Below are 27,276 nucleotides of genomic sequence, written 5' to 3'. Positions count from 1 at the left end.
TTCTGGGTACTTGGCGTCCCTGAGGGTATCCCTAGACTAACAACATGAACATGAGCAACATATACTGTTTTACACCCCAATACAATTTACACAGTACACATAGAGCTTAGTCATCTGTACAAGGTGGGGGGGGGGGGGGTTAGCTCGGAACCGTTGTGAGCAGATTGTGTCAGGATGAGGAGGAAACGGCCTCTCTCACTGGCTGTTCGATCGCGTTGCTATCGAGTGATTGCGCTGTGAAACCTTTTGGATCTTTGGAGACCAAAGGAGATAGTAGGGCAAAAAGAACTAGTAAGGAAAGTCATCCACCTCTTTACTAGAGGAGGTTTCGTCTACTAGATTCTGAAGGGTATGATGGCACAATAACAATAAGCCTCTTGTGGCTACGGTGCCGTGGGGCATAGGTCCCACCCCGATAATCTAATCTAATCTTGAGGGCACCCCTTTAGCCCACAAAAAGATTCGTTTAAAATGTAATTCAAATGTGAACTTTACTTGAAGATAACATTTTTGATTACACCGAACCTTTATAACAAAACAACTTCGCCTACATTAATTAAAATATTTCAAGACAAAATATTTTGTCAGCCTTTAATTCTAAACTTTATTGAAGCAAAAATGATTAACATACTAATGTTCTTTAAGGTATTTTATTAAAAAAAATAAATAAATCTAAAAATAAACGCGTTTTATATCCTGTTTACCTTTACGCCCGACAAATAATAAACATCCTCTTGATCTGAATAAGACTTATTAGTTGTTTGCTGTCCAGTGGAGTGTCCCATTTTCACCAAATAGGGTCCTCCAGTGTTGCTAATTTCCTTTGGCCGATCACCAGCTGTTTTATTATCATTATTATTTATTTATTTATTTTGCAACCTCTAAAACTGGCTGCGAAAGTTGTAGCCAACCGCCGGTATGTTTTTGTTTTCGTTAAAATTCGTTTAACATAAAAAAAAAATCAAAAACAAGCTTCTAAATGAAGAATTGTTAATCCAAACATCAAGGTGCTATTAGTTTTGACCATTTACGGGGTCCGCAACCAGTAGTATTAAACTGTGGCAATCTTTCACCAATATATATACGAGGTGTGTTCAAAAAGTAACGGGAATTTTCGTTTTTTGAAAAAAATATTTATTTATTCATCTACATTAATATTGTCGCCTTCAAAGTAGTCCCCTTCGCATACAATACACTTGTGCCAGCGCTTTTTCCAATCCTCGAAACACTTCTGAAACTCGATCTTTGTGATAGCTTTCAGCTCTTTCAGCGATTCGCTTTTAATGTCATCTATGCTTGTAAAACGACGGCCTTTTAATGTTCTCTTTATGTTTGGAAATATAAAAAAGTCACATGGAGCCATGTCTGGCGAATATGGAGGCTGGGGCATCGTTAAAGTTTTGTTTTTGGCCAAAAATTCACGAACAAGCAATGAAGTGTGAGCAGGTGCATTATCGTGGTGCAAAATCCATGAATTGTTTTGCCACAAATCCGGGCGTTTTTTTCGGATTGCTTCACGCAAACGGCGTTGAACTTGTAGGTAGTACTCCTTATTGATTGTTTGACCTTGTGGCAAGAATTCATGATGCACTATGCCATTAAAATCGAAGAACACAGTGAGCATAACCTTCACATTCGACCGCACTTGTCGAGCCTTTTTCGGTCTTGGCGATCCAGAATGCCTCCACTGGGACGATTGAGCCTTAGTTTCGACATCATATCCGTAAACCCATGTTTCGTCACCTGTTATAACACGTTTCAGTAGATCCGCATCGTTGTCGACTTCATTGAGTGACTCTTGAGCAACTTCCATTCTCCGCTGTTTTTGTTCGAAATTCAACAATTTTGGAACAAATTTTGCTGCCACACGTTTCATACCCAAAACATCCGAAAAAATTTCATGGCATGAGCCAATTGATATTGGCAACATCATCAGCGACTTCTCTGATTGTGATTCGGCGATCGTTCATAACCATTTCTTTCACTTTTTTCACGTTTTCATCGGTTGTTGATGTGCTTGGACGTCCAGGTCGTTCGTCATCTTCAACGTTTTCGCGGCCATCTTGGAAACGCTTATACCACTCGTAAATCCTTGTTTTACTCATAGCAGACTCACCATATGCCTTTATTAACATTTCACACACTTTATTTCATTTTTTACGCAAAATTTAATACAAATTCTTTGATCCATTTTTTTTAACAAACAAAAATCGCCAAGCTCGAAAAACACGTCTAACCTTAACGGCTGCCACTTAAGAAGTAAACAATGAATATTACTGAAAATTTTATCGTACTTCAGGGGCATGTGTACCAACATAATAAAAAAAAAAATTTACAATCAGACTCTCCAAACCCGCGAAATTTAAAAATTCCCGTTACTTTTTGAACACACCTCGTATATATATATTTGTTGTCTCGTCATCGCTCCAGATTCAATAGACCGATATTCTTGATATTAGGGATACCAGGGATATAATACCTAATGTAAGAGGGAAGAAAGAGATATAACGTCTAACATATCGCACATTTTCTCTTTATTCAAGCCTATTACATTTCCCTTACTTAAATTATATTATTAACCAGATCAGTAATAGTTCTCAGGTCAGATTCTATTCTTTATTTTATCCTTCTTAGTCTGCGTGTTCTTTTATTTAATCCCTGTCCAGTTTCGAACTTTCAACTAACAACAGAAGCTTTTTTTTTTCTAATCAGCACTCTCTACTAATTTTTGTCAATTAATATACAGTGTCGAACAAAAGTCTTCATACACCACAATATTTCGGGAATTTTCAAAATAAAGAATTATTAGAGTAAAAAAAATATGATTTAAACATTTGTAACTATTGTTACTAAATATATATATGTGAGATGAAAAGACCTCTGCCATCTCCCATTGCATATAAATAAAAAGATCGGAGTTCAGGCCTGAACAAAAGTCCACACACAGAATTGATAAATTCAATATTATAATAATACTTACTAGTTAGGGTAAATCTTAATATTTACAAATTTATTAGTTATAGTTGAAACGTGAACATAGGCGGATCTGAGTTATTTAAGAATTTATTATTATTTAAAATGGTTCACCGAAGAAAGGAAATTCCTGAGTCAGAACGCAGATTAATAGTTAAATAAAATAATCAAGGATTTTCATATCGTAACATTGCAAACATTATTCAAAGAAGCCACGCGAGATATCCTTTCCGACCGAGATCAAAGACAAATTTTCAGGGTGTATGCAGACTTTTGTTCGGCACTGTAGGTGGACATGCTTTCTTATAAAAATGCTTGAATAGCATCAACTGGCAAATTTTACCATCCTCTCTTCCTAGAATAGCAGGTAAATGCTTCCCTTCTTATAAAATCCAGGATCTTCCCCAACAGTCTTCGTTGCTAAATGATCTCCTTAACCAAGGAGAAAGCAATGCAATCAAACTGGATGTGGAAAATAAACGTTTTCTCCTAACTTCTGGCAAAGCCTACCTAGAAAAGAATTTGCCTGAATCTAACGTGTCCAAAAAAAAAAAGAAGTCGCAAGGCTAGAATAAGTCTCAATAGGCTCTAGTTTTGTTCCCCAGATTAAGGACTAGTTACTCAAAACCATTTTTGGTTCAAACATCTGAACATAACGTTTTAATCAAGAATTAAAAAAATAATTGTTCACCTATCTAAGTATTTCTAAGCGATTAACAGTGTGATTTTCAAAAGCAAAATCAAGCTAAGCTTGGCATGACCAAGCGTTTAGCTTTATTATATTATTCTTCAGAATAATATAATATCAAGACCTTGAATGGTTTTTATCTTTAACTTAAATATATTCAAACAAAATGCCACAAATTGTTAAACGAATCTGTTTCTACTTAAATTTACACCGAAATCCATGAACTACTGTTAACTGCCAGAAAAAGACGTGAGAGGCCAGCACGAATTATTTACCAGTTAACAACAAAAAAGTTTTAAATGTCTTGGAAGAGCACATAGGTAAAATGTTGGACAAGACATTTACCAACTAAAGTAACGGATAGCAGTGCATTATTGTTAAAGTTACATTTTATTGGCTGGTCCAGGTCGTGATTGGTTGGACCTTCATTCTGTCACGATGTACGCCGGCGAAAGGTAAATGGAAAAATAAAGAAGTTTACTATCCTAAGTAAATATGTTTCCATTTTAGAATTTAATAGTTATAGTGAGCCTTGTACAGGCTTAATGTATACGTGTGTAGGAGGTTAGATAAATGGCCAGTTGAAGTAAACGCCGAATTACCAAGCTCACAATGTTATTTATTTCAGGCTAAAATTAATGATTATTAAATTTCCCTTTTATTCTCATCTCATCTTTTTTTGGGACCTCACAACGTCAACTGTTTTTCTCTCAACAAAATACCTTCTTTTTTGGGGGGTTAAATAAACCAATTAGACCGTAATTATGGGAAATTATTATTGTATAAAATAGCTGTTTGAGAGGTGCGTTAAAATTTTGCTATATTCTGATAGAGAATGTCACCAGGAAAACCCCCCCGTTGTTGCTGTTCATCACTTGAACTGAACACGCGTGAAAGTGAACCAGTCAATCCTCTTTTCCTGATATAAAAGAACTTACAAGGTCTTAAGCTCCAGTTACTCCATTGTGAGGGCCAAGAACCCTATTGTAGGTCTCTCCCAGTACAAGATGAATGCAGGTAGATAGATAATAATAAATCTTTATTATAAATATGTACAATAAATACAGACATGAAGTGCCAATGTACAATGCATTATAACCTTCATAACAAGCGGAAAGTGGAAAGCTTAAGATTTGAAGGATAAGAATGCAGGGAAAAAGAGGAAAAGCCTGCAGCTAGAAGATTAATACATTAGGGAACTGGAATAACCTTCTAATACTCAGCCAGATACTTCTGGCTACAAATCTACGGATTTGTCTTGAATAAAAGATCTAAAGCTTATCTTGGACCATCGTATAAGCAGGTGTTGTATCCTATCCGGTTTTCCTACAACGGTATTAGTGGCCCTCAAAGAAAAAGCTATACGAGAAAGATTCATGAAGATTCTGAAGAGAGTTTAGAGTGATCTCCAATGCACCACCTAATAGGCCTGCGATGTCACATCATAATGGAAGATTTTAAATACTAGAATATAGAACTAGAACCCTCCTAGATTATAAGTTTTCTCTGATATCTCAATCCGGATGGAAGTGCTCTCAATAGCATTGCCATTTTTAATCAAATCTCGTAAGTAATTTCAAAAGATAAACTGTTTAAAACCTTTTTATCATATTCCGGAAATTTAAAACATGGCTCTTCGATGAAAACTGAATTTTGAAAATCTGAAATATTAAGCGACTCAGAGAAAGATGTAGGAGATCCGAAAAAAAGTAAATGAAACTAGAAATCGTATGAAATACTTCCTTCTCTAGAGATCTCTGACTCTATTATTGGGAAAAAGTTGAAAATATGGAATATGAAATAAAAGAAACGTCTAACAATTCAACGAAAGAATATAAATGAGCAGCGCTAGACGGTGAAAGTAAGTCTTAACCAAATTTAGTAAATGAAATTACTTTCAACAAGTCATTTAATGTTACTTAAGTTATGTTATTTACAATAGTTCCCACTTTAAGGCGCCACGGTAGCCGAGCGGTTAGAAGCGAAGCTAATATGTATTGTGGTACTGGGTTCGATTCCTGGTCTTAGGCCTTGGATTTTATTTAATGGTTAATAAAAGAAATTTACAGTAAAATATGTTTGGTAGTCGCCTCCGTCCACGACACCTAATTGCTAGTTGGACGTTAAGCCCCGCCTGAAAAAATAGGCGATTACTTTACTACTAGTTCCCACTTTAATTTTCTAAAGACTTTAAACTAGAATAGTAAGAAATTAAGTCTTTAATTAAACAAAAAATAAAGAAAACTAACATCCAATTAGAGTATAGATTTAGTTGAATTTATTATCATTTAAGGGGACAGAAGAAAATCAATCACAAGTACCTAAAACTTTCAGTGTTAATTAGTGGGTAGTAGTTTCGAAAAGTTATCATCCACTCTGACTGGAGTAGATCGATTTCTAGGATCCTGATAGTGGAAGAAGGTCTGTCGATTGCATGGAGACTTTCTTCTCTAGTTAACAAACGTGTCGCACGAGTTAATCTTTCAGTTGATTTCACGTCACGGCCTTGTTAAAAGCGTCCAATTTACCTTCCCCTATATAGGAGTTCACTTTTTTATTAAATATTTATTGCATTAATAAAAACTATATAAGCCATTTTTATAATTAGTTTTCTAAATAGTTTTTTATTTTTTTTAATGATCTATTTTAACCGTTGTGCTAACTATTTAATGCAATAGAACTAACTAGTATCTCTCCTAGAACAGCCTTTACTCCTATAAAAATTATCAATATATAAATCAATATTCAATAGATCATTGTGAGCAAAATTTAACTATGAGTTTATAAAATTTGATTGCTATTTTACTGCGGAGCTCCTAATAGAACGTGAACGAAATCAATTATTTGAGCTCCTTGATTTTCTCGTTGTTCAGGCTATTTTTGTTAACAGCCATACAGATCATTTTTAAAAAGCCAACAATATTTGGACTCAGGTGGCCTTATATGGTTTGTTCCTTTTTAAGAGCAACTTACCAAAGTCGACATGACCATACTGATCTTCCAGTTATAAAAGAAATTCAAAAAAAATAAGACATCAATTGGGCTTAACTCAAAGAAGAGGAATTTTGTTGCTTCATACGTGAACGTCATCAGGATCTGGCCGTTAAAAATGTGTCTAATGCGTCATTGTACTAGCCAGAAATTGTCATAAGTTAGAGGTGACGTAGGAGACAAAAAAATAGATATTTAGCTCAAACAAATTTAAACAATATTTATAAATATCGTTAATTTTATCCGTCAGAGCAATGATCATGCTTCAATCTTCCCCTGAATCAGTGGCTCTATGATTGGCAATCAACTTCTCTGCTTCAAACTAATGAATCAACCTCCAGCAGTTGATTGAAAAACACAAAACTGGTCAGAAATAGAAAAAAAAATAAAATGAAGCAGACAGCGAAGACGAAAACCCAGTCGTAAACGTTGAAGGCGTAGAATACCCAGATGCAAGAACTAATCTACATCAAGATCTAGCGATGATAACGCCGAAGTTTAGCAAGAACAAGTATTCTAGAAGATTTAGAATTGATTAACATGTTTAGAGTTTTTTGAACTTGTTCCCTCTACAATATTTGTATAAATTCATTACCACACCTGAAAAATTGAAATATGTGGCCTAATTTGAAAATTTAGAAATTAAATTTGAAATTAAAAAGCTCAGCGTTACTACAGCTGAAATTAAGGATATTCTTCAGCATGGGTCTGGTCACATTTTACATTTACTACGTCAGGAAATGTTAGAATACTTAGATCTTTTCAGTTCATTAACCGAGACAGTTGTTGACTTAGGTAACATAGAAACTATTAACTTTGTATTCATTGGTTACCTGTTCTAGGAATGGATAACGAATAGTGAACATGTATTATATATAAAAAAAAAAGGAAGAATTCAATTGGTTTGTTTGTGTATTTTCACAATACTTCTGCATTTTAAAAAAATAAAATAAACTAGAACTTTTTAATTGATTATAAATTCCGCTACAAACAAATCAATATTCATAAGCAATTCAAAATGAATTTATGAACTGTAGTTGCATTGGTATTGGAAACTGATTGGCATTCAGAAAAAGCCCTGCGAAAAAAAATAATTTGTGCTTTTAAGGCAAATTATTTAGTTCTGAGGAAACTAAGTCCTTCGCCATCAAGGCAAGTTTAGGAAAACTAAGCACATAAAATATCCAGTCACGAACCTTTAGTTTTTTTTATCAATATCATTAGTTCAAGGTTCTGAATCTAAACTAACACAAAGCAAACAATTAATCCTGAGATAAATAGATGGTTTCCTGCTCTGTTTCACAAACTGATATGAAGAGTTGTCTTCAAAACCACAACACCAGAATGAGGATCATCTATCTTCAGCGAACATCCACCATTAAACTCAGTTGGCACCAAAATATACTTTTTCGTTTTCAGGGGACCAAAAAAAAACAACAAATATTTCAGTGAAAACTCAAAAATCCTTAATCTGGATGTCAAGAATAAAGAGAAGTAAGAGAAATTCAAGACGTTACCTTAATATTGCCTCTCCTAACAGAATACAAAGAGAAGTAAAATCACGTAACCCACAATACTAGCCTCTCCTAACAGAATACAAAGTAAAAGAAAGTCATGACCCAACCCATAGCACTCCCTGTCTGAACAGAATACAAAGTAAAAAGGAAGTAAAATCAAAAAAGAGAACTATTCAGAACGTCAAATTCCCAAAAATCAACATTATTGACATTTCTTAGCTCTTTCTTCTAAGAACTACGTTATTGAGCTCATTACCAGCAGGCTATCTTTAACCCTTTATCAGCAATTTGTTTAGAAAATAGACCCCAAAAAGGTAAGAAGTAGTATAGTTAGTTAGCGTTTAGTTCGTTGGCATAAATCAAAATCAAATAGAACATCTATCTACTTTCCTCTGACTGGGTGCAGAGTTCCGGTCTCTAATTATAGTGGGTTACCGCTTCATACTTACAGATACTTGACTGGCAAAATAAAGCCTGATTTACAATATATTTAATATTGACTATCTAGTTTTATATACATAACTCGTTCATAATAACATACTGTATTTTTGTATCAGCAAACTGTATTCATTCTGCTTGGAAAAAAAATAGGCTAGTTCTTCCGCCTCCTTCATTTGGTTTCTTATATCCTTTAATTTATAACTATTTAATCTTGATATAAGCGATACGATGACATATTTAACTCCCTGGAAAAATAATTGCTATTAAAGAAAACTAAATAACCAAAAGAAACCTCTCCTAGATAACCAACTAATCTTGTCATAATCCAGCAATAGTTTTCTTAGAATATCTCCGTATGAGAAAGCCCTGCAATCTTTTACGTTTTCGAACTTAAATGTTTTATGAAAATTCACTTTTTGAAAATTAGGTTTCCAAACAGAAAGGTGGATTGAAAGTATTTCATTCTTTGAATCATTTGATTTATCAAACGAGACCTCAAGAATATGCTGTTAAATTGATACCTTTAGATCAATACATTTAATGTAAGTTTCTTAGGCCTTTCTGAAGAATATTTAGATTTTAAATGTTCTATCAGCTGTTTAAGATGAATAATGCAGCTTCCTCAGATGAATTTGACCAATGCCACACCTTGTATTGCATTTTTAGTAAATATGCGCTTGACAGTAATAAATACGTATGTATATCTAGTATCTGCTGTGATTTAGTTTCAAACACCTCAAACCATTTATTATTTTATAGCTCCATGTTTAAGGGATTATTTGAGCATTACTTGATTAAAAAATGAACAACACCTTATTATCTCATGTACCAAAATCTATTTTTAATTACTTCCTTACCATATTGTACCATATTCCTTGTGACTGTTCGTAAAACTATTTTGGAAAAAAGGTTAATTGCCTTAATTTGATTTAGAGTTTCCATTTAGGTTTATTGGATTTTATGAGCTGTCGTGCAATGACCTGAGATGTAGTTTTTCCCAAAAGTCTTTTGATTAATGAACCAATGCTGAAGCCAGCTGATCCTAAGTAAAAAATTAAGTCCGCAGGAGCTGGAAAATATATCTTTGATTTTTATTCGTTGTAGCAAGCATGTTTATTGTATCCCTGATCGGTTTCGGAGTTTTATCCATCATTAGGGGTAGGATTCATTTGTTTGGTGTAGAGATTTTGTCTTTACTTACGTTAAAAGTATTCCACTTTCCTTTTGGATGTTTGAAGAAAACTTGGAGTGAACTATTTAAGAGAAACTCGTGAGATTTGTGAGAAAGTAGTGATCAATCAGTTTTAAGAATTTGTTCACCGGGAGGTACTAAACTTTGTTCAACTGTCTGAAGACTCAATGGAAGCTAAATCCTGGTTTGAACGAGTTCAGGAATTGTCTGAAGACAAGTTGAGGAAGAAATAGTAACCTATCCAGAGTATTTGTACCTTTCAGGATAAAGGGAATAGTAAAAAGAATAGAACCTTTGCTATAATTCCTATCACATAACTAGGCACCATAATTTGCTAGTACTGAGCTGTAAACACTATTGGCAGCATTTGCTTTTTCTAATATCAACAAGACAAATTTCTAGATGAAAACAATCAAATAACTTACATATTCAGATAAGTGGACATCTTCTTTTCCATCAAAGACGCATCATCATCACCTCTGGACACCATAACGTTACAGAAAGCCCATTTAGCACAGGGTGTATTCGCCCAGGCTGTTTCTTCTACGGCAGACTTATGTCCAGCGGATGGTGTTACGTCCAACCTTTGCAACCATTCTTCATTTTCTTCGCCGTACAACGAACGTCGACTTCTGGCACTTCTTACAGCTTCTAGTGCTCGTTTTTGTTCAACAGTGAACTCTTCATTTTGGCTGGGTAACATTCCATTTTCATGGCTTCTTTTTAGCATGTCTACGTCGAGGAACCTAGAAAGAGAGAAAATGTTTTTAGGTTCCTATATCCCAGGAGAAGTAATCTAACTAATTTCTACAAGATTATTAAAGATAGTTAGAGATTAAATATCACTAAAATGTTCGGAGTTTAAAGAAGCCTTGAGAAGAGAAGTAAGATAACTTCGAGTGCAAGTTCACAACAGATTTTTAAAGAAAGAAATCTATAAATTTCAAGTTATACTGCGCAGTCTATAATAATTGAATATCTATAATTAATTTAAACACACCACTCAATGGAGAAGAAGTTGAATGACCAACTATCGTCATGTCCCCATTGTCATTCGTTTTACCGCCTTTTGTTAGAAAGTTTTCCCTAAGAACCGGCCGCCATCTTGACATCTTGGCTTTAGAGGTCAGAATATAAGCAGATGTAAAGTTTAACCAAAAGATGGCCAGCCGCTATCAGATTCTATCTATATCTGTATGTAAAATACATAGACAAGGGAGGTGTAGTTGGATAGCAAGTTTGGCTTTCGCCAATCATACTGACCCGCGTCATCGCATCAATTATTATTTATTTCATTCAATTTACTTTCTTCGTTTTATAATTATTTATTAGTATTATGATAATATGTTTCATTTCTTCAAGAATTATTACAATCATAAAATAAATTAAAAAAAAAAAAGATGTCAGATGTCAAACACTCGGCATTCTTTTAATGTAATTACCAAAAAAAAAATTTTCTTTATTAACCATTTTCCAGTAGAACTCGTTGGAGCCGTTTTCGGGGAAAATAAGAAATCGTTTTAGTAGCCAGGGTCCCAAGAAGAATCAAACTTTGGTACTTTCTGCCATTTTTCTTTTTTTAAGTCAAACAGGGAGTCTCATATTACACCCACCTAGGCCAAAAAATCACTTTTTCCGGAGTCAGGGACAATCAAAGAAAAACATTTCCACTGAAAACACAAAATTTGAAATCCACGCGATCTCATTATCTTGTCTTACAAGATTAGGCTAAGAGAAAGTAAAAAATAAAACAAAACCAACTTGGAATAAAACATTATAATCTAAAAAAAAATTCAAATAATGTAGTACTGTTTCTATTATTCAAAGTGTATGGGGGGGTCGCATTATTCATGGCATGAAACTGCTACATGGAGATGATGTGCATAGAATAATGGTGGAGAATTTTAATACAAGAGATTTCCATGTTGTTTAGGAGCCGACAGTTGGAATAAAAACTATCCTGTTTTTAAAATAATATTTAAATCAAGTTATTATGCACATATAAACTCACGCTAGGAAGTAATACTCGTAAATAAAATATAGGAAATATCGTACTTTAGATTTGTTAACGACATACAACTGGGTTGTTTTCTGTTGTGAAATAGAGTTTGTATTATTTAAAGAAAAGGTATTCCGTAGGAATGGTCAAAGAAAATTCTCTTGGATTCGATTCTTTGGTCTAAGATTTTATTTTTTTAATCTTTTATTGCAATTTACCACTGCATCAGTTGTTGCAACTAGCAAATACGGTGAAAGAGAAAAGAAATAAAAGGAAATCATGAATGGAGAAGGCACCCAGTGGTGCCACTCCAGTAACGTGCTTTGCTCTCACGATAAGAGTAGATCACGAGGCCATCTTCTCTTCAATCTCCTTAGCTGGTAATGTGGGGGAAGACAGGTGTTCTATGAGAGGGTTAGGATGAGCTGCTGTAGAGGAATGAAATTTGAAGAAACGAGTGTTAGCAAGATCTGTAATGAAAGGAATTTTGAGGTCATTATGAATAGTGGTGAGGTTAGATACATAGAACGGAGCGTTAAGAAGTTTTGCGAAGTATTTTTGACTGTAATGCCTGGAGGCGTAGTGAGTTGGAACGCTCAGTCGATCCCCATACTTCTATGCCGTATGACCAAATGGGTCGCAGTAACTGTAGATATAAGAGACTTTTGTTATGTAGGTTAGGTTTCGATCGTTTAACCTTTATTAAGGATTTTATTTAAAGTGGAAAAGAGATAATGCGTTCCATTAAATAACAGTGCCGCATATAGCATCTAAAAGACTCAAAACGGGATTCAATTTTGAGGCCCTCTTTTATCAATATTCTTGGTACCACTCACAATCTAATTCTAAAAAGATTTTACTACGCTAAGCGCTCTACAGTTGATGTTGCAGTATTTTTGTTAGCGCGATTCTTTCAACATTATTTTAGCTGATGTTTATATAAAAATATGATGTAAACAACACAAGCAATTCTTTATCTTTAAAAATTTACCTTCTAGATTTTTTTTTTTGTCAAACCCAAAATTTTAAAACATGTTTTTGAGTTCTTATTAAAATCATCCTGATTAGCAACGAATTTCCCTCCAAAAAGTTATGCAAATAAAAGAAAAAATATATAATTTAAAGTGAATCCTTAGAGCTATGTACAAAACAATCTCAACAAGGTAAAAAGTCAAAAATAGGGCACTACTCTTTGAAGAATTTTCATCGCTAGGTATTTACTGTCAAGTTCCAAGGGAAATATGCGAAGTAAATAATAAACATTACCTGCCAACCGCTACTGCTCCAAGACCCAGAGCTGCACCACCAGCGACCAGCCCGATGGCTGGCAGAAGCATGGAATTCGTACCTGCTACGCCTAGTTTTTCCTTAAAAGTATCACTCAAATCCCTGTTCCCTGTGTTAAACCCTAGATTTTGAGAGATCTTGTGCGTAGCCTCGACCAGTGGTTCCATGACTGGTCGTGTTAAATCTTGCACCTTCTCCACACCATATTCCACGTGTTCCTTTATTGTATCACCTAGTTTCTCCCAAAATGGCCTCCTATCCACGTATTCATTGTAGCGGATGTATGTGTTCTTGTAATTATTGGGGTGTTTCCCGTAATATTTCTCTGCTGTATGTGGGACAGCTTGATTCTGGTAGAAATAAGAAAGAGTTTTCTTTGGCCTGGAGTTATAACCAGTATTAGATCTTTTGTCATTTTCTCCGTAAACTTCAACTCTAGCCTCATCCTCCAGACCGGGTTCAAAAGCATAAGGACTTCGATCAGCGTGAATATCATGAGAGAAATAGGCTAACGCCTGATCTCTGCTGAAGTGTACGTTTTGTTCAGGTGGTGAAGGTTCAACCTTGGCCGGCTGTACACCAAGCTCTGGATGAGCATACTGAAGCACTGGAGTCCTCACTCCTTCTTCCACTCTAGTTCGTGTTACTTGCGCTGAAGGTGGTGAATACAAGAGCGACGTTGGGTATACCGTAGCACCCGGAGTATGCAGTACTCTAGCTTCTATTTTTGGTTCGGCGGAAAGTGTTCTTCCCCAGCCTTGTCTGTTAACTTCTTCCTCATTTATACTCTTAATGTATTGTAGGATTTTATCTGTGTAGTACTTGTTATCTTCTGGTTGTGGATATTGAGTCTTTTTAGTGGTAACCTGACGATGGTACCAGTCTGGAGCAATAGGTTTGGTGATTGGTTCCATCTTTAGCCACTCAATTTTAGTGGGCGCATCAGTAGTTACGGTTACATATTTCTTTTCGTAGGGCACTAGTACACCGTTAATTACCCTAGCATTTCTCCAAACCTTAACTTTATCTTCAGGATCATCAGGAACTCGAACACCAGTTATTACTGGAATTCCTTCTGCATCTATTTCCATTTTACGGCCTCTCTTTGTCGCTGCATCTATACCCTTAATGTACATCGGTTCAGAACGAATGTTGACTGGTGGAGGCACAGCTGCTGCAGCGGCAGCCGACTTTGGTATCCGCTCGTTGGAGGAATTCTTTGCAGGAATGTTGTGTGGATTTGCGGGCGGTTGTAGATCTCCAACTTTTCGTCCGTCACGTTTGCGAACGATTAGCGTGGCTACTTCACCAGTTCTTGTGCGGATGGTCATGGTTTCCGTAGAGTCAGGCCTTAAACTTCTACCCACATGCAGTTGTGTTCTGGTTACTTGCGGCACGTCTGACTGGCATGTGGCTACCACTATCCATAGTGATAACAACTGCCACCTCATCTGGAACAGAAATATGATTGTCATTACGATTATACTTAAATATTCTACGATACATTTAAGTTGGCTAAGATAAGTAATCGTATTGATCCAATGTCTATTTTGCTGTTTTACAAAAAAACTGAGTATATTAAAATGTTAATGTATCCACACCAGATATCTTTGTCATCAGCTAGAACTGTACTGACCTCATAAATCTATACGCAAACACAATTTAAAATATTGAAATTAAAAAAAAAAATGTAAAGCATTTCTAATTGCAAAAGTATTAACTTAAACCACGATTATAAGTATATTTTCAAAAATAACATAATGATAAATGTAAAAAATAGAACTACTTTCTTAAGGACATATCGGTCAAAGGATCAGCTGGTTGGCTATAACGTTCATACACAAACACAGAATACTATGTCAAGGACATTCTCTTCACTTCCTGAAGAAAGTAAAATGGGTTCATTGGCGTACAAGGAGATACGCCAACCTTGTCATCGGAGCAGCGCAACTGTAGTGGGAGTTGTTGTGTTAGCAACTGTAACTCCCACTAACTACAATTCTTTTTTAGTTAAAATGTTTGCAAAAGAAAAAAAGATAAAGAAGTTCTATTTCGTTAGTTTATTTAGCGGTTCAAGAACGTTAACTTTATTAATTTCTTATTATCAGGAAAGAAACATGTTCAATTTTAATTAGTTATCTTAGAACAATAATCTTAAACAATTATTGCTTAATTTTTTTAACTAAGAGTGTCCCAAAATTTAGTTTTTCTTCGCCAAATCGCGAAACAGAAATTTGATGTCCTATTAAAATAAATGAAAAAACAATAAAATCACCTGTATATAAGCATTTAAAAAATTCAATGTACAATGAAGACTTAAAATAAATATTTAGCACCTAGTAATTTACAATATTTTCTGTTTTAATTGATAAGATTTTAGTTGAAACCTTAAAATTAATTACGGCAAATGGATTTCAACGAAATAGAAACTGTTAGATAATCGGTAGGATCTATGAATGTAAATTTTTCACTTGAAGATTTACTTTTTACCAAAAAGAAATAGAAACAACACAAACGATGGTCATGCTTTTCGAAATAACAATCAGTCAAGTAGAAATTAAGAATTTACAGAATATTTTTTTCCTTGTATTTCGAAATCTATCACTTACAACTAGTTTGTTTCACTTTTTGGGGAATATGAATGCTACATCTAAATGTACTTATATTTGATTTCGGCTAAATTGTAGATTCTAATCTCCGATAACTGGGCCACATCCTTGCAGATTTCCCTAGGATTCTTTTAGCGGTCTAGACCATAATACTTCACAGACAGCTAGTCATCAAAATTATCGATTAAAAGAAAGTGATTTCTGGTAAGAAGAGTGAAAAGATAGATGGATAAGTGTGTCCATGGACACACGTGGTGTGCTAACTGGAGCCAAACTAATAATACAGCGTATTATTACATTTAAATAAAAAAACTGCCAATAAGAAAAAGGAAAAATAATATTTTTTGTAAATGTAAGATGATATGGCAAAGTGCAGACTGGTTTTTGTTAAGTTGGACTTTAATTTCTAGCATTTGTCTTTAGTTGGTACATACTTTGTGCAGTTACAACTGTTTAATTCGTACTAAATAGGGTGCCCATTTCTCTTGTAACTAAGTATTTTTTTTTTTAACCGTTTTGGCAGAAAATTAAACTTCGCATTTCTCCCAAAAACGGGAAATATAGGTAATATCCATGAATAAGTCAAGGAATTATTGATTAAGATTAATATTGAAAAGCTTAATTTGAATTATTTTATACAAAATAATTTCGAATGTAAATTATTATCAGCTAGCTTTTGCTAACTATTCTGAAAATCTGAATGGTATAAGATATTGCAACAGTTCACAAAGATGAAATTGTGGGTTGAATCACTCGGTTAATAGAATAACCGCGTGGGGTGCTTAAAAAGTAAATAATAAATTATTATTTATGCGATATTTATAAATATGATTCTCTTGGACGACGCTCCAAATTACCCATTGAACTTAAACGCTTAATATACAGTACCACCCTCAAACCTATGTGGACTTACGGACTAGAGCTGTGGGGTTCAGCCAAACCTACAAACATACGGAGGGTACAGGACATTTCAGTCAAAACTCCTCCGACAGATAGCTGACGCTCCTTTCTACGGTGACTAACCTCACTCTTCACAACGACTTCAACATTCCCTTTATAGACCAACTCGCCAAGAATAAGTACCAAAAATTCCATACTACTCTCTCGACTAGCTGTAATCCTCTTGTACTGTCTCTCGCTTCCTCTGACAGCACTAATACTCCTCGCCGACTGAATCGCCAGTGGCCCCGCGACTTCCTTACAGTCTGAAGGCCTAAACGCCATTACTCTCCTATCTCTCCTCTCTCCTCCTCACACTCTTCTCCTCACATTCTCCTCTCTCCTATAGAGAGTGCTACCGCTGGGTAGCTTTTCTCCTCCTGCTCTCCTCCCGCACCAGTTCATCACTCTCTCCTCCTCTCACTCTTCTACTCACATTCTCCTGTCTCCTATAGATAGTGCTACCGCTGGGTAGCTTCTCTTCTCCTGCTCTCCTCCCACACTAGTTCATCACTCTCTCCTCCTCACACTCTCCTCCTCACATTCTCCTCTCTCCTATAGAGAGTGCTACCGCTGGGTAGCTTCTCTTCTCCTGCTCTCCTCTCGCACCAGTTCATCACTCTCTCCTCCTCACATTCTCCTCTCTCCTATAGAGAGTGCTACCGCTGGGTAGCTTCTCTTCTCCTGCTCTCCTCTCGCACCAGTTCATCACTCTCTCCTCCTCACATTCTCCTCTCTCCTATAGAGAGTGCTACCGCTGGGTAGCTTCTCTCCTCCTGCTCTCCTCCCGCACCAGTTCATCACTCTCTGCTCCTCACACTCTTCTCCTCACATTCTCCTCTCTCCTATATAGAGTACTACCGCTGGGTAGTTTCTCTCCCCATTCTCTCCTCCCGCACCAGTTCATCACTCTCTCCATATTTACTTATTGTATACAATGTATACAGATTGTAAATTACAAAATAAATTTAAATATATGTATATATATATATATATGATTCAGATGCCAATGTATTTGTCATTCATTTTTTTTTTTTTTTTAACTGAATCATCAAGATGCAAGATGTCGTTTCCAAAACCAAGATTTTTAACTTTACTGTGCTCATGATGGTGGTGTAGCTGTACATTGCAGGAGATAACACTTCTGCTTTGAGGAATTGCTTCAAAATTTAACCCTTCAGGAGATTGTGATCAACTGTAAAAAGAAACTTAAAGGTCCTGGTTTCATGCTAAAGGTTAATTTAATTTATCTCCAAAAAAAAAAAAATTTTCAGCCATATTAAGATTCCCGAATAGAATGAAAGCTCTACTAAAGAGAAAACAACTTTTTTTAAGTTTTGTTCGATTAAGATATTGTTTTGATGAACTTTAAAGCACCTAAAGTTTACCTACCGCCGTCTATATTATTTTGTTTTTGTGTACTACCCAAATGTGGGTCACATACATTAGCATCCATCGTTTTAACTAACCACAACAGTAAATAAATATACAATCTTGCCTGCAGAGATTGTGTTTGTAACCTAAGCATTTATTCTTGTATTTGATATTATTGTTAGCTCTATCTTTATTTATTTTTGTTTACCTCTCCCCATACTTATATGTTTTGAACACACAACTTTCTATTTGTATTCACTTTTTCTTTTATTTCATCCTGAGTTAAACGAGAAGAAGAAGAAGTCATCCTTTTCTTAAAGAAACAAAACAAAAAGATCATCTTCTTTTATTTTGGATGACTCACTTTCGCGAGTGAAATCAGTCGCGGACTCAATGAGAATAAATCTCTATTAAATGTAATGATCTTAGGAGAATCGTTCGTTAATTTTTTTTTTTTTTTGTTGATTCTTTCATTAATTACAAATATTTTTAATTATTTTTATGATTAGTTTTCAAATTAATATATATGTTTAATTTAGATCGTATAATCGTGCTGCTCAATGCGGAAATATCAAAATACATACTAAGAAAGGCGCCACGGTAGCCGAGCGGTTATAGGCTAGACCTGCAAAGCTAAGATGTATTGTTGGTTTAGTAGGTTCGATTCCCCTGATCTAGGCCTTGGATTTAATGTTTAATATGAGAACTTTATAGTAAAGTATTTTAGGAGGTTATAGGCTAGACCCGCAAAGCTAAGATGTATTGTTGGTTTAGTGGTTTCGATTCCCCTGGTCTAGGTCTTGGATTTCATTTAATGGTTAATATGAGAAATTTATAGTAAAGTATGTTAGGCGGTTATAGGCTAGACCCGCAAAGCTAAGATGTATTGTTGGTTTAGTAGGTTCGATTCCCCTGATCTAGGCCTTGGATTTAATGTTTAATATGAGAACTTTATAGTAAAGTATTTTAGGAGGTTATAGGCTAGACCCGCAAAGCTAAGATGTATTGTTGGTTTAGTGGTTTCGATTCCCCTGGTCTAGGTCTTGGATTTCATTTAATGGTTAATATGAGAACTTTATAGTAAAGTATTTTAGGCGGTTATTGGCTAGACCCGCAAAGCTAAGATGTATTGTTGGTTTAGTGGTTTCGATTCCCCTGGTCTAGGTCTTGGATTTCATTTAATGGTTAATATGAGAAATTTATAGTAAAGTATGTTAGGCGGTTATAGGCTAGACCCGCAAAGCTAAGATGTATTGTTGGTTTAGTGGATTCGATTCCCCCAGTCTAGGCCTTGGATTTTATTTAATGTTTAATAAAAGAAATTTACAATAAAGTATGTTTACTAATCGCCTCCACGACACCTAAATTAGTAGTTGGACGTAAAGCCTGCCTGAAAAAATAGGCCATTAATTTACTAAAATCTACTTTACATACTAAGAAAGAAATATTGAACAGGTGGCGATTCACGTTCAAGGCTGGTATAGGGCTGTCTGGGTGCCCTGAAGTAAATTAGTGACCAAAATAAGGTCTTTCTGGTTTGGGTGGTACCTGGTCATTCAGGACATAAGAAACGAAGTGGCAGATTTATTGGCCCGGGAAGGCTCTGCGGGACACTTCGTTGGCTGGGAGCCCTATTTTGGGGTCTCCAAGTGTCTTAATGAGTGTGGCCATCAAACTATGGGTGCAGAGTAGGTCTTAAGAGTAGTGGCTTTGCTACCACTGGGCAGAAACAGGCGAAGTAGTTCATAACGGGCAATAAGGTCTAGGCTATAAGGATAATTGTAGGCCTATTCCCAGCAACCAAGGCTGGTGAGCTTTACCCAAGAGCAGCTCTCCAGAATTAAGAGTCTGATTATACGGACAGGTCTAGAGAGCCAGCTCTAGAGTGATGAGAGCTACAATAGATCTAAAGGGGTCGCAGTGGCGTAGGCCTTGAGGCCGCCCTACTAGAAACTTATCTTACCTTAACAAATACAAAAGTGGACCAAAGGCTGGGAAGTTTCTCTTTGGTAGGTTTCAGACAATATCTTTCCTTTAACATGCTGTAAACCCATTGTAAATTTTAAATTCAAGCTATTAAATGTGCGGAAATGGTCACGACCTATAAAATAAAAAAGGAATATACAGTCGAACCTCGCTTAACGAGCATAATTCGTTCCAGAACCTTACTCGTTAAGCGAAATACTCGTTAAACGAAACAATTTTTTTCATTTAAATTAAAATAAAAGGGGATAATTGGTTCCATGCAAAAAAAATATTGATAAAATTTTTTTTTATAACATTTATTTCGAAAAAATTATATACATATGTACATATGATGTAATATAATATAAATTACATATGTTAATTGAGATAAATATGTACATTCATAATTAATCCTTTTTAATTATAAATTTGTCCAATGTTCCTTGTTTCTGCCGTCGCTTCAAAATGTCTTCAAAACGTGACACAGCATTATCATTAAATAAATTTATAGATCGCATAGCCACAGCCTTATTCGGGTGATAGTTTTCTACGTGTGTTGCAACAGTTTCCCATGCTTTCAACATTTCTCTTATTGCGCTGGAAGATTGTTGTTCCTCTGATATTTTCTCCTCTTTGTCTAATAAATTCTCTTCCACCAATTCTTGTTGTGAAATGTGTTGCAACTCAACAAGTTCCTCTGTGGATAGCTCTTGACTATGATCGTTCAACCCCTAGAACAATCTAAGCCTTTCTTCTCTGCCCAGGTCAACTTCGTTACAATATTTAAACACAAATGTCACTATATGGACTTTCCCTATACACCACTCATTCGGTGAAGTTCGGTTTCGACTGTATCAGTGCATTAGATACGTGGAGAATATGAAACGCATATGCGTAAACAGGAATGACTAATCGAAGAATGCGCAGTTTTCGATGAGTCAGCGAAAACTGCGCAGTCAGCGAAATGTCATTAGAAAACTATCGTTATGCGAAACATCGCTCGCTATAAGAATCAATTTGTTTTACTCGTTATGCGAATTACTCGTTAAGCGAGGTGCTCGTTATGCGAGGTTCCACTGTAAATCAGGAAAGTTGTCCAACAACTACAACTAGTTTAGTGCCAGTTCCAGAAAATTTTAAAAAACAAAATGGAAACAAAGTTTATTCAAATACGAGTTCCAAAAATGCGCTAAGCAGATTGGATTTGACAATCTCAAAACACCAGGAGGGATAGTAACTTGTTGCTGACATTCTGATGAAAATACTTCCAATTCTTATCAATTAGGCGGTTCTATCGATTCTTTTAGAACATACGATATAAATAATTAATTTTCGCAATAAAATTTACTAATAAAATAAGTGAATCATCTACTTAATTCGTTTCTCTCGATGATTCTGCGTTCTCTTTACATAAAACTAATTAGATATCTAGAGCGTCATAAGTGCACTAATGTTCATTAATAATTTTATCTACATCTAGTTTAAGAAACTTTTTTGAGGTTAGATGTTTCCCACAGCTTCAATGATTCATTAATGTTGATGTTAATACTGTTATGAAAAAAGACATTTCTAACGTCACACCCAACACTTATCACTAACTAAACTAAATAAAGATTAGAAGACGAAAAAAAGTTCGTAGAAAATTTGAATGCAAGAGAAAGTGTTACATATGTTGATAATGATAATAAAGATATGTATCAAGAAATTGCTTGAAGTTAGAGATTAAAAAGAAGACAAACAAGGGACAATTAGGGTTACTCAAAACCCTTGTAAAACTCAATTTCGAACACTTGGTATTATCGCAATTGCATCAAAAGGGAATGTAATAACAATAAACTGCAGGTGAGTACGAAACCGTCTCAGATGCAATTTTCCTGGCTGTTTAGTTGACATCCGACAGATTTCCAAGCGAGCTGACAATATTGCTGTATTGCTGTCAAGGCGTGATTATATACGTCATAAATATCTTCAATTTCAGAATATATATATATATATATATATATATATATATTTCCGAACTTTTACAGACCATTAATCCTTCAGTTACGCTTCCTTATTTTTGCGAGTGAGTGTAAAGCGTCTTTCATGGTACAATGTTGACACAGTGGTCAGTGGCGCAACCACTGCTGAGAACGCACTCAACAAGAATTTGGTGTACGTATTATAATTGATAAAATTTTAGCACAGGAATGCTGCTAATCTTCTGCTTTATTCCCAGTATTGTTAATTCAATAACTTTAAAAAAAAAAAATAACCTGTGTGAAATAACCTCTTGTTCAGAGTTTTTTTATTAATTTTAATCGCTTCAACTTTTAAGGGCAATGACAAGGACAACACCCAAAGAAGATATTACGTCTTGACAGCAATGTTGTCATCACGCATGAAACCTGTCGCATATCAACCCAAAAGCAAGGAAAATGCATCTGTAACTTCTTAAACTCCTGCAGTTTATTGGTTTTACATTCAGTTGATGCAACGAAATTGTTGCCATAATGTCAAGAGTTCGAAATTAAGTTTTTAAAAGGTTATTCGTTGCACTTCTCCTGTCTTCTGACTCAGTTCTCTTATTAAGGAAACTGTCCATAAACGGACAGTAAGCAGTAGACGCTCAAGTAAAGCAAAATCTCTTTTTCGAACTTTGCAAGGACTTTTTTGGGGAAACTCAAAAAAAAAAAAAACAGTTGATAGCTTATGACATATTGTTAATCTTAGTGACCTTCCTAAGTACTAAGAAAGTTCTATGATGGTCCATCTCTCCTCTTTGCGTAGATTGCACTGAGGAGGAGGATTTCAAACATATAAATAATGATATGTCCACGTTATGTAGTAGAAAGGAAACGAATGTTTGACGACATATACAGGTATTTAGATGCACCATTTCGCTACGAAGACATAATATTCTCCACCAACATCTGTGTGCTTAAATCTGTAGCAGAGATTTAAGCACACAGATGAAAGGAGAAAAGTTTTTTGTATTTTTGTAGATTTCCGCCGGGCGTTTGACTCTGTGTCACACCCAAAATTGTGGGCAAAATTGCACTCATTTGGATTTGATGGTAAGTGCATGAGGAGTATTCGAGATCTTTATGAGAAGGCTTACTTTAAGGTTGATATTGGTGGATGGACCTCAAATGAAATTAAAGTTAGCCAGGGGGTTCTCCAAGGGGATAAATTGAGCCCGCTCTTATTTGCGCTCTTCATTTCAGATATTACTGAATATTTTGAGAGGAACGGTGCGAAGGGTTTAAGCATAAGCTCGGATAGAGAGATAAATCTCCTTCTCTATGCGGACGATTTAGTAATTTTAGCCTGGTCATGGTCGGATGCTCAAAAGAAATTGAACATTTTGGAGAAGTATTGTAGTGAAAATTTGTTGGAAGTAAATATCTCTAAAACTATGGTAGTCCCCTTTCACAGAGGTAAGCTGGGTAATCTGCATGATTTTTGTTACAATAAATGTAAACTGCCACTGACAAATTCCTTTAATTATTTAGGTGTAACCTTCGCATCTTCAGCCAAGTTTAGAAAAGCTGCTGATACATTGCACTGTAGAGGAATGATGGCTATTCCCCAAGTGAGAAAATTGATTTACATGGGGAAACCGGAGACCTGGGAAAGCAGATGTCGCCTATTTGATGCCCTAGTTAGGAGCATTGTGTTGTACTGTTGCGAGATATGGGCGCTTAATTATGTGGAAAAAATTGAGAGGGTACAATTATATTTTTTTAAATCTCTCTTTTTACTCTCGCGCTCTACTCCTGACTATTATGTCAGATTGGAAATGGGGAGAAATCATATTCAGGTACAAGTCTTTAAGCAGGCTCTCTCCTGGTGGCTACATATCTTGGAAATGGAGGAAAACCGATTGCCAAATATTTGCTACAAAAGATTGTGTGAATTTTCTTATAATAATAATATTCCTTTCAATTGGGTTGATTCTCTTAAGAACTTTCTATATACTATCGGTGCTATGGATATTTGGGACTCACAGAATTCTAATCTTATAAAAAGTGAAATGAATAACTTAGTAATTAAAATGAATAATCACATAGATAGCCGGGACATAGAGAAGGTAATAAATTCTCAATATAACCCTCTATATAGAGTAATATGTAATTACAATTTGAAAAACCCAATTTTACAAATTAAATGTAATCTAACATTTCTACAGTTTGTTATTCAATTAAGATTGGCGGGAGAGAAATATATCAGATTCTATATAAAAGATAAAAAGTATGTATTTAACTCTGCAGATGTTTGCCCATTGTGTATGAGAGAGACTGATAACTTAATACATTTTTATTTATGCTGTAGATTGTATGCTGATTTACGAACTAAATATATTAACAAACATATTGGAGATCATTTACAATTCCCACCTGAAGTGAAATGGGAAAAGCTATTGATGGTTGAATCCTTCCAGAAAATTAAGGATTTATTTATTTATACTAAGGATTGCTTAAAACTGAGAAATGATTATTTAAACCAGCAGTCGATTGTATAAATAGGGTTTTGAAAAGTTTATTTGTAATGGATGGGCAATTTTTTTTTTTGGTAATTCTGTCACTATTTTTATTTTTATATATATATTTTTTATTAGTACTATTATTTTTATTTTTATTTTATAGTTTATTTTTTATTTTATAATATTTTTATTAGTTTTTCAGATACTTTCTCTGAATCCTCTAAGGATATTTATCATGGATAGTTTCTCATCAAGTATTTTGTTTATTTATATTTTGTTTTATTCTGCATATGTAATAATTTGCATTTCTAAAAGAGAGAAATAATTTAAGTTAAAAGATTTCCATTAAATAAATATTATTATTTTTATTTTTATATACATACATTAATACTTTGTACTTTTATATTATATTTTTCATAAGCTATATAATATTAATCTTTTTATGTAAGTTTTTTTTTTTTTTTTTTTTGAATATTTTATGTAATCTCTGTTCAAGCAAGACTCCTTGTCATAAGTATGCATTTACTTTAGACAAATAAATAAATAAATAAAAAAAAAAAAAAATCTGTAGCAGAGCTAGCAATGAAATATGAATGTATTTAAAAGTTATAGCCGATTAGAATGAATGCAAGGAAATGATTAGAGAAGGATTACGTGATTTTAATTTAGGTTAAGCTATAAGGATGGCAGGAGCACAGAGTACTGATCCATCCATTAGTTGTAAGGTTTATGTAAATAGTTGTATATAGTAGAGAGATGAATGTGTGAAGCGAATGTAGTTATAAGTAAGAATGGAGAGTGAGTGATATTCTAGTGATAAGCACCTAGACGATGCTAGACGAGTTTTATGAAGCACAAAAAAAGGTGGCAACCAGATATAAGCACTCATACATCGAAGAGCCTTTGAACAGCTGGACAATCGGAGGATAACTCTCTTTGTCCATTCAGGGTGGAAGACACAAAAGATTAAGGATTATTTTTGTTTTTTCAGTCGCTACTGTTCGTTCATTCGTAGATCTACAAGGATAACTCTCAAAACATCGTATAACAAGTATTATAAGAGTACTTTTAAGTTCTTCAATTGAATAAATCCACATCCAGAGAGTATCCTAAAAAAAAAATAGAGCTTTTTTGTGGCGAACAGAATCTGATCCCAGCACTTGAACATTTAGGAATCTATTTGTTTTCTGATTCCCAAGAAACCAAGTTCTTCCACCCCTTTAATGTGATGCAATTTCTAGTAAAGAATCATTTTAAAACACAATTCACAAATATTTAAGTTTACGCTAAGCGGGCAATATTTTATTGTTATTACTTTATAAACATCTAGATGCCTCAATAGATCGTACTAGAAGAGATTGCACAAATCAGTAAATTGTAGCATACAAAATACGGGCAGAGCGGAATAATCTATGCTGCCACACACACACACACATATATGTTCTATGTTTGTTAAGAGTTTTGTACGCATTTTCCTTTTCATAGAATTTTGTTCACAAATACAGATAGGGAGGATAAGAAGCACATACCGTGAAGATATACACGCTCTCATTCCGTTATATACCGTAAAACTGATTGTCTCTTTCTTCTTCATTTTGTATGAAAGAAGTTTGTATTTTCTTTTTTTCTATTTAGTTTGCAAACTTGAGTGGAGATGACGATCAAATGTTGGGTAATAAATCAACCGATAGAAAAACATCGATGTGCTTGTTGATAAGCACATCGTAAATATACAGCCTACCTTAGTTTCAGTATTATGACTAATCGAAAGGCACAAAAAAAAAGTAAATTAAATTCTATTGTTTATGTCCGATAATAATACTAATTGACTGTATTCTCTTAAATGCATTTAATACTAATCTTAAAGTTGTTTATAGTTACATTAAGCAAACAATGAATTTTATGGCGTCCTTTAAGTTCACTTTCCATTATTATTTTGTAAATTCTTTGTTTAAATTAAATTTAAGTAGGAAAGTTAGAATTGTTGGCTATTAAGTGCTTGGCATTTTATTACTTTATTTTTATTCTATTTACTTGTATGATGGCAAACTATAAAACTAGTAAATAAACTTAAAAGAAAACTGCAATTTTTTTCGAAGAGTTCAATTTAAGAATAAATGCATTTATCATTGAAAAAACTATTTTCAGTTCCAGGATGCAACATAATCAATTTCTCAATGAGGTTGTTTTGTGACTCTATAAATACAAAATAATTTATACTTTCATCCTTTTTAAGCTTTAAAACTTCTACTCGACAAACGTTCAAAACTTACCCTGACAAACAAACGAACACTATACACTGTCCTACTTGCCCCAATATGGACGTACTGAGTACAACTCTAGGGAAGCGCTAAAAAATCGAACAACAACCGACTTCAAACCTTACAGTCTAAAATTCTAAGAAAAATAGTTAACGCTTCCTTCTACGTCTCCAATCATACTATACACTCTGATCTCAATATTCCTCTCGTTTCTGAAATAGCCCCAATCAACGGTAAACAGAGCTCCACTCAAATCTACACAGTCATTACAACCCTCTGATCAACAACATGTCCAGAACAACACTTCCTTCAAATCCACAGCGCAGGCTAAAGCGACGGTGGCCACGCGATCATCTTAACATATAACGCCGGACCTCCTAGGATGGTTTGCTGTGTAAGCTTGCCAATCTGGCGAACTAACGGCTTCCATCACTGGATGGTCGTCGTTCATGCATGTGCGCGTGTATGTATGTACACACACATATAGATGCGTGCATGTGTATTTGCGCCATCCCTTATCTCTCATCACTTTTGCCTATTGAACTAGATACAGTTGCAAAATAAATAAACAAATA

General features: G+C 34.8%; 2 protein-coding genes across 3 annotated transcripts in view; one reads left to right on the top strand and one right to left on the bottom strand.

Annotated features, from left to right (window-relative positions):
- Nucleotides 1–27,276, bottom strand: part of LOC141453086 (uncharacterized) — a 57,357-nt gene that overhangs the window by 10,087 nt on the left and 19,994 nt on the right. Inside the window, exons 2-4 of one of the 2 annotated variants that reach the window (XM_074125828.1) lie at nucleotides 13,068–14,539; nucleotides 10,228–10,548; nucleotides 8,695–8,855 (exon numbers count right to left, since the gene is read on the bottom strand). In XM_074125828.1, the coding sequence (XP_073981929.1) occupies nucleotides 8,816–8,855; nucleotides 10,228–10,548; nucleotides 13,068–14,539 (1,833 nt within the window). In that variant the 3' untranslated portion in view covers nucleotides 8,695–8,815. Of the gene's footprint in view, nucleotides 1–8,694; nucleotides 8,856–10,227; nucleotides 10,549–13,067; nucleotides 14,540–27,276 lie in introns of those variants that run through there. The other variant, XM_074125827.1, reaches the window with a different exon arrangement.
- LOC141453089 (uncharacterized) lies at nucleotides 22,034–27,046 on the top strand. The gene is made up of 2 exons (XM_074125830.1): nucleotides 22,034–23,394; nucleotides 23,470–27,046. The coding sequence occupies exons 1-2, from the start codon at nucleotides 23,040–23,042 to the stop codon at nucleotides 24,477–24,479; spliced, it is 1,365 nt and encodes a 454-aa protein (XP_073981931.1). The 5' UTR covers nucleotides 22,034–23,039; the 3' UTR covers nucleotides 24,480–27,046.

Source organism: Rhodnius prolixus, unplaced genomic scaffold (genome assembly GCF_049639745.1).
Source record: "Rhodnius prolixus isolate KJV_2025 unplaced genomic scaffold, Rpr scaffold_3, whole genome shotgun sequence".
Taxonomy (NCBI): domain Eukaryota; kingdom Metazoa; phylum Arthropoda; class Insecta; order Hemiptera; family Reduviidae; genus Rhodnius; species Rhodnius prolixus.
Note: the sequence above shows the minus strand (reverse complement) of the source record. Positions and strands in the feature narration are given on the sequence as shown.